This window comes from Epinephelus moara, chromosome 8, assembly GCF_006386435.1.
Source record: "Epinephelus moara isolate mb chromosome 8, YSFRI_EMoa_1.0, whole genome shotgun sequence".
NCBI lineage: Eukaryota > Metazoa > Chordata > Actinopteri > Perciformes > Serranidae > Epinephelus > Epinephelus moara.
This window is the reverse complement of record NC_065513.1, coordinates 6,329,568-6,343,037: the sequence shown is the minus strand read 5'-3', so window position 1 is coordinate 6,343,037 and position 13,470 is coordinate 6,329,568. Positions and strand designations below refer to the sequence as shown.

Here is a 13,470-nt window from a genome sequence, read left to right as displayed (position 1 = left end):
TTTCAGGCATTCACTGACTCAGAGATGGGTCCCGGTCAGCCTAAACCTCCCCAGCAGCCAGCAGGGAGTTACTCCCAGACTTTCCCTCGCCCCCCCAGGAGACGGCCCGGTCTGCTGCACCTGCAGAGCTGTGGGGACCTCAGCTCCTTCACCTGTGCTGCATTGGAGTCTGTGGAACATGGAGGAAACAGAAGAGCGGGCTCTAGAGGGGGTTCAAGGGCAGGGTCAAGGACAGGGTCCCGCCGGGATCAACCCGAACGCCCTCACAGTTTGATTGGAGTCTTTAGAGAGACAGTGCTTTGAGGAAAAAACTGTTGTGTGTGTTAAAATACGTTGGATGGCAACACAGCTGGATGCTGCCTCAACTATTGCTAAAAACTCTGAGGAAACTTTTTGAATCCAACCACTAAGGAGGATATATGTGTGTGTGTGTGTGTGTTTAGATGTGTATGTATGAATGCAGTTATTAAAAAAACAAAAACAAACTTTTTTGCTCTGCTAATACTGTTTTTGTGAACAACTTATTTGTTACATATAAAAAATATGGAAACTTGTATTGAAACATATTGTAGTACCTGGCATCCAAAGTTTTGTATGCACTGAGATTTTACCACTGTAATAAGTTTGCATTTGTTCCAGTCAGCTCAATACAGCTATACATGACAGCAATTCTTTTCCATGTATCATGGTGTTATTTAATAGAGATGCATTGATGCATTCAGATATTGACAGTAACAGTAATGCTTTATTTTATGAGTCCATAATTTCATATGACTTCCCAATAAGTTTGGTTCTAACTATAAAAAAATTAGGAATGGACTATTCATTCATGATTCACTAATTATTGGAAACTATGTTGAATCATGTTTGTCTGCAGAAAAATCTGTCATTTTTTCATGTTTAGTTGACCTGCTGTCAGAGGTGTTGGACTGGAGTCACATGACTTGACTCGAGTCTCGGTCAAGTCTTGCTTTGATAAACAACATGCCTTGACTTTGATATTCATGACTTTAGACCTGATTTAGACACGTAACTTGAAAGAGCTTGACTTTTTTTAAATATTGAGAGGTTACGGTTTGTTTTAAAACATGATTGGGTGAGGGAAAGCTTAGGTAGCTAGAAAGCTAATGTTTGACCAGAGCATCAGAATTTCATATGGCTTGACTTGTGACTACCTTGATCTGAGCAATGAATTGACTTGTCTTGTTTTACCTTTAGCAGGGACTTAGCCTGCTTGATTTTCACCCCAGTGACTCTGGGCTTGCTTGAGATTTGTAGGTGTGTCTTGCACCACCTCTGTCAGCTGTGCACTGACCCAAAAGCAAAAAAAGTTACACTAGCAATTAATTAGAAATAAAATGTTAACAGTTTTACCAATAATTGGTACCAGATGACAAAGATCTTTTCAGTAAGTTTCTTGAAAATTATTTGAAAATGACAGACCATTCAATGAATTGTTCCCAGTCAACCTGCCAGGGTAGTAAGTAGCAGCAACAAAGCTTAATTGTGAAAGTTCCATTCAGGTTTTTGTAACCTCTGCAAGTTAATTGTAGCACTTCCAATGCAACAAATTGACTTTGGTCTAGAATGTAAGTGTTATTATTGTATTGTTGCCATAAAATGTATGTACAGTTGCATGCAACTTTTTGACACCCTGGTCAAAATTTTGTTCACTGTAAATAGTTGAGAAAGTAGAAGATGACCTGAGCTCCAAAAGGCATAATGTTAAAGATGACACATTTCTTCAATGTTTTAAGCAAGATTACTTTTAATTTCAATCTTTTACAATTCCAAAATAACAAAAAAGGAAAAGAGCCTGAAGCAAAAGTTTGGGCACCCTGCACGGTCAGTACTGTGCCCCCTTTGGCAAGTATCACAGCTTCTAAATGCTTTTTGTAACCAGCTAAGAGTCTTTCAGTTCTTGTTTGGGGGATTTTCACCCATTCTGCTGCAGAAGGCTTCTAGTTCTGTGAGATTCTTGGGCCGTGTTGCATGCACTGCTCTTTTGAGGTCTATCCTCATATTTTTAATGATGTTTAGGTCGGGGGACTGTGAGGGCCATGGCAAACCTTCAGCTTGCTCCTCTTAAGGTAGTTCATTGTGGATTTCGAGTTGTGTTTAGGATCATTGTCCTGTTGTAGAAGCCATCCTCTCCTCATCTTCAGCTTTTTTACAGATGGTGTGATGTTTGCTTCCAGAATTTGATGGCATTTTGTCAATCCATTCTTCCCTCTACCTGTGAAATGTTCCCTGTGTCACTGGCTGCAACACAAGCCCAAAGCATGATCGATCCATCCCAGGTGTTCTTTTCATGAAACTCTGCACCCTTTTTTCTCCAAACATACCTTTGCTCATTGTGTCCAAAAGTTCTATTTTAACCTCATCAGTCCACAGGACTTGTCTCCAAAAAGCATCAGGCTTGTTCAGATGTTCCTTTGCAAACTTCTGACACTGAATTTTGTGGTGAGGACACAGGAAAGGTTTCCTTCTGATGATTCTTCCATGAAGGTCATATTTATACAGGTGTCACTGCACAGTAGAACAGCGCACAACCACTCCAGAGTCTGATAAATCTTCCTGCAGGTCTTTTGTTTTGCTTTTCTAACAATCCTACAAGCAGCTTTCTTTGAAAGTTTTCTTGGTCCTCCAGACCTCAACTTGACCTCACAGTTCCTGTTAACTGCCAATTCTTGATTACACTACGCACTGACGAAACAGCTACCTGAAAACATCTCCTTATAGCCTTCTCCTGCTTTGTGGGCATTGATTATTTTAGTTTAGAGGAGCCCATGGCTGCTGATTGTCGGGGCAAGGTTTCAGGAGTCAGAGTATTTATAAAGCTTTGAAATTTGCATCATCTGAGCTTGTCTAACGATGATTGTGAACAAGCCATAGCCCTAACAAGCTAATTATGGTCTGGAACCTTGTTAAAAGTTGTCTGTGAGCTCAAATGTCTTGGGGTGCCCAAACTTTTGCATGGTGCTCCTTTCCTTTTTTTTCAATCTAACATTGTACAAAAAAATAACACACTGATCTTGCTTAAACTGCTGAAAAACATGTTTCACCATTAACTTCATGCCTTTGAGAGATCGGTTCATCTACTTACTTAGTTATTCACCATACACAAAGTTTTGACCAGGAGTGCCCAAACTTTTGCATGCCATTGTATAGCTATGGTTATGGTGGTGGCTGTAAGGATTACCAAGGCTATGACCACAGCCGTAGCCAGAATCATAGCTTTTGCCAGAAAAACAGCAGTAGTTGCAGCTGTAGCCATAGGTGTAACCATTGCTACAGCCCTAAGAACAACCCCAGCCTTTTCATCCACCACATTGCCAGAATAAATGATGGCATTCTACATTTCTGAAAATCAGGTTCCGTAACATTTGTACATTGTTTTGTAGAAGATACGTTGAAACTTTACATTTCAACAATGCTGTGGTTAATGTGTGGTTAGGTTTATGCACAAAAACAACTTGATTATGGTTAGGAAAATATCATGTTTTGGCTTGCCAAAAGCCAGAGCCAATGGTTGTGCAAAATGTAATTTGAGTTCTAAGTGGTTCAGAAAATATTTCTCTGTAGGACTTTTTGGGAATTCTGCAGGATTCTGTTTAAGTGCTAGTTTGGGCTTTGATATGGACAGCATTCTTCAAGCTGTTTGTTTGCCAAGTGTAGCATATGTGTGTTGACACTGACTGACTGTTGACAAGGGCCATTACTAATCATTGCTGCATACCTGATTAATTATCATTATTTTCCCTTTTGTATCTCTTTCCTTTACAATCATAGCTCATTTAGTAATACATGAAGGCCTCACAGATGACATCCTCATTACCTTGTTGCAAACTCAGATCTCTACAAGCTGTCACTAGAACTGGGCATCCATTTGCTGTGTGTGATTTTTGCAAACAGCAGAATAACTCTCATGCAGTAGATTAACCACCATGAGAGTAAATGAAAACGATGTAAAACTAATCAGACTCTCTTAATGACCAAACAAATTACAACAGCTATATTCTCCATTTAAGATGTGTGATTGTCTGTAGCTCAATATAATTGTATTTGCAGAAAGGTGTTTTTATTGTAACTGTTTACTCTACAAATACAGTTATTTGTGGTGCAGTTTGATTTGAATATGGTACATCTCTCTCTTCTGTAGCTGCCCAGTACCTCCACATCACTCTTGCTGCTGAGGTTCTCCATTTGGTCATTAACGGCAAATGGAAAGTTTGACACGATGGTGATTGCATTAATCCAACACTAATGAGAAAATTCTAAATATTTTTGTTGCTTTAAAACATCAGAGTTCCTGTCAGTGTACAACCATATAATCCTATGAGCCGATCACTGTGTATTGTCAAGACCTGTTGAGGGAAAGCGAGCTCAGTCGCCAGAAGAAAATGTTGGCATTGTAAGTTTTTGCAAACCACAAATATGTTACATTTGTACGTTTCATACATATCATAACATTTCTAAAGTGACATAGTACGTGAACTAACTTTATCATTGGGAGGTGGTGGATAGTGTGACACCTAGGCGAGAAGCCTGCCAAGCTGCAGATCACTGTTTGACACCAACAACAAAACCAGTTGTGATTAAGCAAGTCATTGCTGTTTTTCCAACAGCTTTTCAGGCATGGAAACCAGGTATTTAAAGGCAAAACATGATATTTTCTTAACCATAACCAAGTGGCTTTTGTGCCTAAACCTAACCACACTATTAACACAGCATTGTTAAAATGTTAAGTTTCACCATATCTGCACATACTAATGGACAGCTCTAACATACTGTATCTGTGGTTTGCAGAAATGTACCATGCCAACATTTCTTCTGCTGATTGGGTTGAATTAAATATTCCCAACAAAACCCCAATCTTGGAACACATCAGTTATCTCTGATGATGATCAGCCTCTGGGGATGAGGGCCAATATTTAGGACTGATCTGGTGTGGCCAGGAGATAGAGGAGCAAAGGCTTTCTCTTCTGTGCGCCAGCCATTTTGATTAATCTCTATAATATCTGCATATGAATACAGATGAATTTAAACAAAGCTAACATGAAGCAAACTAATCGTCAGACCTAGCTGATGGGTTCTGAGATTGCATTTCACCCATAGACCCTATATAGAGATGGACGACGTGTCTCCACTTACCCCTGCTGTACAAAAATGAAGCCAAAATATCCCGAATACAGCCACTGTCATGTTGGTCCTGCCCAAACACCTGTACAACCATTCATGAGCAGCATAATTGATGGCGAGCACACTGATTGGCAGACAGAGCTGTCAATCATGACGTCTAATCCCCTTTTTATAGCATCAAATAACTAATTAACAAACTTAACCGAACTTTTTCAGATAAACAAACCACTGAACATACATCAATCTGATAAGAACTCCCTAAAATTACAGAAACCATCTTTGAGAAAAATGTTTTTGAGGTGTACTTTAGAGTTTTTAGCTTGGCCCATGTCTAATCTACTAACTGTACTGCAGCAAGCCACCAGGGGGTGATCATGAGGTTTTGGCTTCACTTTTGGGGAGCTGTCATGCCATCCATCTTTTTTATACAGTCTGTGATTTCGCCTCTCCACACCAGCATCTATCTGTCGTTCAAAAGTGTCTGGTCAATGCTTCTTGGACAACAAATGGAAACCAGAAAACTTACGATACAAAAATCTTGTCCCGCCACCTACAGATTCTGCATACGTATGCAGAATTTGTTGCTCTGTTGCTTTATGGAATGACATTTTCTGCAAGAAAAGAATGCTGAACAGCGAAAATTCCTCAAAGACAAGTTCCTTCAGGGCTCATTTAGAAACCACAATTAAAACCAAAGTCCTTCTGCAAGTCATTTATTGTTGTAAATACTGTTACAAACATTCTGGCTCTGGTACAGGAATGTAGCTCCAATAGCTAGAACATCACAGAAAAAAAGCTAGCAAATAAATAAACATTGCTGCTGCTTTACAGAAATGGTATTTTTCTTGTTTGCTTTTTTTTTTTAAATCTGTAGACACATTGAGAGTTAACGTTTCAGTTACATTCAAAATGAGTGCACTTATAAATACTCGTTAGCCAATCCTGCTGCCTGCCACCAGCTTCAAGTGCTTGTTCTGTGGTTAGCTTCATTGTGTCACGCTAGCCTACAATCCCTGACAGACCATAGAGGGAAAATATCACACACACCTTAAATTATATTGTGCTCTAGCTGTACATGAGTGTCATTTCACACAATCAGTTTCCTACATTCCATTCAAATGAAAACATCGCTTTCTATTGACTGAAGTTTTCCTATAGGCCAACCCAAACACACAGAAGTATATACCTTTACATAGTTTTCTATATATTTCATCTATATGTGTACTTTATATATCCAGCTGGTTTTTGTTTGAACATGGAGTACATTGGTTGTAATCACACACCACACACACACTAGAAGTAAGAACAGTACAGCATAATCACGAGGCCTCAGAGAAGCCCATGGTAAAAGTCCAAAAATGGCTGCCGTTGCCGCTATTCCTCTTCAGTATCAGTTTTTACATCATAAAAAGTCCAGTAGTGGTAGTAAGGCCAAGATGAGCTTCATCGATGAGGTCAGACAGATGGACTAAGCAGTGGGTTTTGAAGTTTGGGTATACAGTGGGATACATGTTTTAGCCTTAAACTCAGAGAAATGTAAAAAAAAAAAGAGAACAAAAGTCCTGTTGGCAATGTCCAACAGGGAACTAAAAGCTTGTTGAGTCAAGAAAGTTGGGTTGTTGCCAGGTACATTCTCAGAGATGCAGAGGAGGTGGTGTTGGGTTCAAATGTTGTAGTACATTGGAAGAGACAGTCTCCTCATATTAATAATAATAATAAAAAACAACAACATTGAAACAAAGTCCAAATTTAGAGGCCTTTAAAAAGTTCTTAATTCTAAAGAGTTGTCACTTTTAACCTTGATCACAACTACAATACAATCCCTGTCAACTTGACTGTTGTACTGCAAGGAAAACTAGAAAGCATTACAGATGTGCACACTTTAAGTCAAGTGTAAAGTCCATTCCTATTCATACTGATCTAGTTCACTAAGACGTGATGTGCATCCACCATCTGTGACTGCTTCATCCATTTAAAACTGGAGACAGGAGAGGGAAATAACTGACGTTTTTCTGTGGTGTAGGTGATGACTGGTCCAAAACACATAAAAACAGTTCTGTTGATGTGCTACATTTTTAAAAGACAGTGTACATTTACAATACATGGGATTAGTTCTGTTTAGCAAAAAAACTTGAAATTATCAATTTGAGCCTTAAATTACAGTAAACAGGATTCACATTTGTTTTGCATCTTACAAATAAAATAAATGCTTCACAAATCTTTTTTTGCACTTACTTAAGTCAACATGAAACTTTCTGATATTTTCTACATGTTACAAGCTATGTCCTTATTGAATTCAACCAATAAGCTTGCTTAAGTTTTTTTTTTTACACTGACAGTAGCTAAATTGGCTAGTGTGTAGGATTTCATGCCATCTAGTGGTGAGGTTGCAGACTGCAACCAACTGAAACTTCTGCAGTGTGCCAAGTGTGCGGGAAAGCTACAGTGGCTGATGCGAAAATTTGAGTGGCCCTGTCTAGGGCCATTGTGGATCATAGCTGTATAAAGAGAACTGGATACAGTGTTGGCTGGGCGCCCTGTTCATTCCTTTGACAGCTGCTCAGTGGTGCATGAAGCCAAAAAAAGTTTGACTTTCCAGGTATAAAAATACCCAGCTCTTACACATCATGGGGCCCATGGAGCAAGTGCAGTACTTTGAATGGGGATAAAATGCTGCTCCTCTAGGCTTTTGAAATGTTATGGGACTGAATGGATCAAATCCCAATAGTACAATGATTCATTTTGTGGGGGCTGTTATGCTCAAAAATGTATCCACTGTTTCACAATTAAACTTTACACCAGCCATTTGAACTTTCAATTAAACAGGATTCTTCAATTAAACATGATTTGTGTTTGTTTTGCATCTTACAAATAAAGAAAATTGCTTCACAAATCTATTTTTGCACTTACTTTAGTAAACATGAAATTAACGGATATTTTCTTATATCTTACAAGTTATGTCCTTATTGAATTGAACCAATCAGCTCTCTTATGTTTTACAAAGAGAGCAAGGGCTTGGAGACAGTTTTACGTGACTGCAGTAACACATGAGCCACTTATTTCAATATTAAACTTAAAAAAAAAAAAAAATCATCTAAAATCTTCAGATCAGACATGTAATCCTTAGATCCTAAATATACTGTGATTATAATACAGATACAGAACCTGGTCCACATGAACATGAAGTCAATGGCAATCAGCTTGTTGATTGAAAGGCAACATTTAACAACGTTAAATTTAATGGGTTTTTTTCCTTTTTTTTTTTTTTTTTAAACCTTCTATTTGTAAGTGTGGCATCTTACTCAGTATACACAACTGACCTAGTGGTAAATGAATAACTATGTAGACAACTTCAATTAAAAGTAAATCAGTTTAAAATGTGCTTACATCTGTCTTAGCTGTAGCATACATCGTCAAAAGTACACATTAAAACATTCACTTTAACAGCTTTAACATGTTTTATATCAAAGCAGGAAAAAACTTTACTGTTTCTGAGTTCATGTTTGTCTCATGTGATCCCAGCACTTTAACTGTTTAAAATACCTTCAATTCAAACCAGCAGATAATAAAAATATCCAGCATTTTGAAAAGTTCATGCCAGTGTTTCCATGTTTTAGCCCATTGCTCTCTAACATGCCTGTTGCCCATTTTCCACAGCAAAACCGTTTTTAGTTTTTAGAGCCAGCCACTGATTTCCCAATCAGCTTGTAGAGACTGGAAACCTTGACAACAACAGTGCTCACTGGGAATGATTTTCCAACCCAAGTTTCAAGTTTTTGCGAGCTGATTTTTTAGAAGATGAAAGTTGCCTGCAGAAATGCAAACCACTGAAGTACTTAATAGTAAAAGGGAAAAAAAATGAAATACCAGTACAGTCATTTAAGGGTACAGTCACATTATCATTGTATATCCAGTCTTATAGGGTGGTGCAGGAATGAGCCCAAAAACCTGGAATTAAGTTAGCATCTTAGCACTCCCAGCTCCCTTGTCTTGAAACAGATTTTTTAGATGGATTTTTGGCCAGATGCCTGAAATAAGGTTTGTGGTTAACACAAGCTGAAGAGACCTTCACATTTTGTTCTACCACATAAAATTCATCGTATATCTGCACGTCATCATATTGGACTGATAAGGTCTTTAAAATAAACTGTTGGAATCTGCCAACATGCTGATAATTCGGTACGTCACTGGTATTGGCCAATATCGGCTTTAAAATGGACTATTAGAATCGGCCAACATGCTTTTTCTTACTTTGCACAATGAATATTACATACTTGAAAAGAATTGTATTTCATGTCTCCATCCATGGGCATAAATATAGAGAGTGAGCAGTGCGGTTGCGGTTGCACCGGGGCCCGTGGGGTGGGGGGCACCCATAGAGAGTGATTCAGACTGCACCTTCAAAAATACAACTGTAAAGTTCTGTTAAACTAAAAATAGTGCTATTTGCCATTTATGCCCACAAAAAGGCCAAGACGGCCAAATCAGTGGCAGTCTATAGCAAAATTATATGCTAATTCTACACAAACTATAAAAGCTATACATAAACTACAAAAAAACACTATTCAATTAAATAAATCATTTCTTTGGTATTTTTGTCATATACAGATGATGCAAAGATGACTAATGGGTGAAACATATGTTGTTGCTGTCCAATGTTAAGTCTTTATTTGATGTGATGAGATGCTACGATATATGGTAGCTAGTTGAGACACAAAATCAAAAGTCAAAGTAACATGCTCTGGGGCCCGCAATGACTTCCTTATGCCATTGTCTCTATCTGCTGGTGGACCATCACGATAAGAGCATGCATGCATAATATTATGTTAAATCCGCTACAGAAGAGACTTGATGATCACTAAAATTAGGTGGGGAAAAGGGAATTTATCGATATCTGTATCAATTATTGGCCAATTAAATTGTTTTATATTGGCATATCGGATATTGGTAAGAAATCCAATATTGTGCATCCCTAGTAAAGTGGCTGTTAACAACTGGCTAAATGAGACTACAGAACACCATCACGGCAAATACGTTTTTTCAGCCATGTTGTGGTGGCGATATTAAGTCATGTGACGGGATGTAGTTTGTTTGTAGCCTGACGTTGGCTTTTTACTCCTAGGGAATGCATTTATGCTTCAAAAATCATAAAAGTAGTGTTCATTTGTAAAGATTATATTGCTGAACAAAACGTGCAAGTATCAAACTTTTGCTTGTGAAAGACCTTTTTTCTGCATTTCAATCCAACTGAAAAGAAACCCATGAGCTTTTAGTCAAGGAAACAAGGTGATGCTTACTTCTGCGTTGGCTTACAAATACACGTCATCCCTGGACCAATCTCTTATAAGCACCATTCAAGTTTGAAAACAAGCTACTGTACAGTGATATTTTGTGTATAAACACACAATAAAAATATCAAATTACCCTGAAATAATAAAATAAGAAAAAACTAAAAGAATCATGTTTCAAGTTGTTGACAAAATAAACACAAAAAGCCATTGCACTTTTGATGAGAGTTGAACAGTTTGCATTGCAGGAACAGAAAAGCGAATGTTTGGTGGACATGATTTGAAGACAGAGTGGCGTTAGAGTGGAATACACCCAGTCAGCAACATGTATTCCCTCTGACTGACTACACTTCAGTAACCTCAGAATACAACACATGTTGTATTTCAGTTGGGTTAAAACTAAACTTCACCGTAGCCTGCTGGGTTATAGCTTTCACCTTCATAACTCTAAATAATCTAATAATCCTGATCATGTATTTCCAATTTATGTAAAATTCCCAACTTCCCATTTTTTCTTAAATTAATTATTATCATTCATCACATTTATAAGGACATTAAAAATTCCAAAAATGTCACATTAAACTCATAATAAAATTCAACAATTGTCACTCACTCACAAATTTGGTTATTAAAGGATGCTACATGTAAAAGGGTGATGGGATGTCTTTGGTGATCACTGAAAATATATTAACAGATTCATTTCACTGTAACTTTAATGGTTTATTAAAGGATGCGTCTGGGTTCAGGTGGTGTTTGTTGGTAAATGTAAATTCTAAAATTATGTCAAACATGCTCTGTGGTGTAACAGATTTCCCTGTGAGTCAGCTTCATGAACAACTGTCTGTGGTGTACGAGAGGGATTAGTTTAATGGCTGTTATTACATGCTGCCTGGAGCTACTGCTGGTGCCATGTACACAGGATACACATATGAAACAAATGGGATGGAAATACAACTACTATAACAACTGACTACAGCTGAATTGGAAAGCTTTCCTGTTGGAAATGAGGAGTGCAAAATGGAGCTGCAGCGTCAACTCTTCTACAATGCAGCAAACGTGGAATGTGACGAGGGGGAGTGTGTGTTTGCACACTCATTTGTCAGCAAGATTCACGTTCTCCCTCTGTGGGGAGCTCTGTGTTGTGCAAAGAACACCAACGTACAGTATTTGGAGTGGATTACAGGAGGGAAAGCGAAAGTAGGCCTGGTCCTACGAAATGTAGCTACAACATGAGTGTAAAACGCCCAAAAAACAGAAATAAATGATATATCACTGAAGGTGGAGGAACTATAACAAGACACAAGCAGTGTTCTGCCAGTGAAATAGCAGCATGGCAGGAGGTACAGTCACTGTGTAAAGGTTAGGGTTGGATGTGCAGATTGCCTTAAAGTCTACAATCAGGGTTCAGTTACCGCTCGTTAAAAATAAGGTTTCTACTGGGTGATAAGTTTTCATTTTTATATTTAACAATGAGCAAAACTGTCACCAAACTGTCTTAGTTGCCTAAAGTGAACATTAAAGATACACAGAGGAATTGTTATCTGCTCCCAAGTTATAAAGTGTGAATTGTGTTGAGTTTCAGAACATCAACAGTGAACCAGGAAGAAGATTTTAGGATTCTGGGGCACAACAAGGCGCTGAAAATGCTTCAGGTGTAAATATCCTTTCACCAATTGCACATTTAGCCTAAGTAAGAAAACAAATCTTTTAAAGACTACAGATGGCTTTCTACGTTGTTGTCTCTTGAAGGCTGAGCAACAGAACAATCCTACTAACATCGCACTCTCGTCCATCAACAGTGAACAGAAGGGGACAGGATGAGCACTGGGCTGGGCAGAGGGGGTCGGCTTGGGAAGTGACAAGTGATTGCAGGACGTTTAAAGGGTGTGTGAGGTCAGGGCTTTGTCTTGTTAAATGTAAACAGGCTGCTCCTGGGCAGTCAGCAGGCGGTACATGGCTGCAGGCATCGTCTTCATGTGGATCTGAGACAGTCACAGACACAAGAAAGCATTCAGTTAATGGAATATTACTAGTTAATGTCTTTGAAGATCAGGTGCCAATTCTGGCAGTCGTTGCTAAGCCAGACATGCCAGTGATACTGGAAACTGCCATTGTTGCTGCTGGTTGTAGTAACAGCACAGTTACTAGGGGTGGGGGAAAAAATCAATACAGCTTAGGAATCGCGATATTTTGCGTGGTGATATTATATCAATACAAGTATTGATCTTTTATTATATACATTATTAATTTTTGCAAATACACATTTTTATACAACTTTTGATACTAGAATAATAAAATCAATTGCTTTTCCAGTCCACTAGATGGTGCTGATTTGTATTTTTTTCCTGGTCAGGTCAGCAGAGGTCTCAGTCAGCGGCATTTGGCAGGAAGTTCACCAAAACAAATGGAGGCACCGCAACAAGAAATCAGAAATGCGCCGGCTGTTGCTGGTTAAACAAGTATGATCTTATTCTTTAACAAAAATGTCTCTCTCTGTAGGGATCTTTTCTATAAATTGTAAAACACTTAAATTAATAATCTGAACATGTCAATGGCAAATCAAGCACTTAAATGTATGCAAATTGACTGTGCGTACATGCCCTGAATGGTACATACATACATTGCAGCCTGTTTTGCTACTACTGGTTGCAGCAGTTCAAGGTGCCGAACACATGCCGCATTTTTTGCACCCTCAAATTCATTGTTTTCAATGTAGACCTGTGGCAGTTACGTTCAAACGCCAGAGCAATGCCGTCGCTGCGTGCACGTGTTCCCAAGTGCCTATTTTTCAGGGAGTAATGGCTCCACCCTGAGATAAAACAGAGTTTGATTTTTCGCATGCCATGTGATGAGGTCCAACCAATCACAGCCAAAAGATATTTTTCCCTTCATCTGTAAATATTAGTCTGTGATAAATATGGAGAAGAAGTTAATTTTAAGGCAGGGCTGCCAGAGCTTTACATCTGTATCACGGACAATAGGCCTACACACTATCAGGGCCTGTAAGAAGATCAGCTCTGCACTCAGGATTTCAGGGAAA

At 38.6% G+C, this 13,470-nt stretch overlaps 2 protein-coding genes across 3 annotated transcripts in view; one reads left to right on the top strand and one right to left on the bottom strand.

Annotated features, from left to right (window-relative positions):
- The window catches only part of fam189a2 (family with sequence similarity 189 member A2), a 36,624-nt gene extending 30,934 nt beyond the window's left edge, over positions 1-5,690 (top strand). Inside the window, exon 11 of the mRNA XM_050049943.1 lies at positions 7-5,690. Within this exon, the coding sequence (XP_049905900.1) occupies positions 7-303 (297 nt within the window). The 3' untranslated portion in view covers positions 304-5,690. The remainder of the gene's footprint in view (positions 1-6) is intronic.
- A 149-nt stretch (positions 5,691-5,839) lies between these two features.
- apba1a (amyloid beta (A4) precursor protein-binding, family A, member 1a) overlaps positions 5,840-13,470 on the bottom strand; it is an 82,297-nt gene continuing 74,666 nt past the window's right edge. For both annotated transcript variants that reach the window (XM_050049933.1, XM_050049934.1), the window contains one exon: positions 5,840-12,412. In XM_050049933.1, coding sequence (XP_049905890.1) covers positions 12,341-12,412 — 72 coding nt within the window. In that variant the 3' untranslated portion in view covers positions 5,840-12,340. The remainder of the gene's footprint in view (positions 12,413-13,470) is intronic.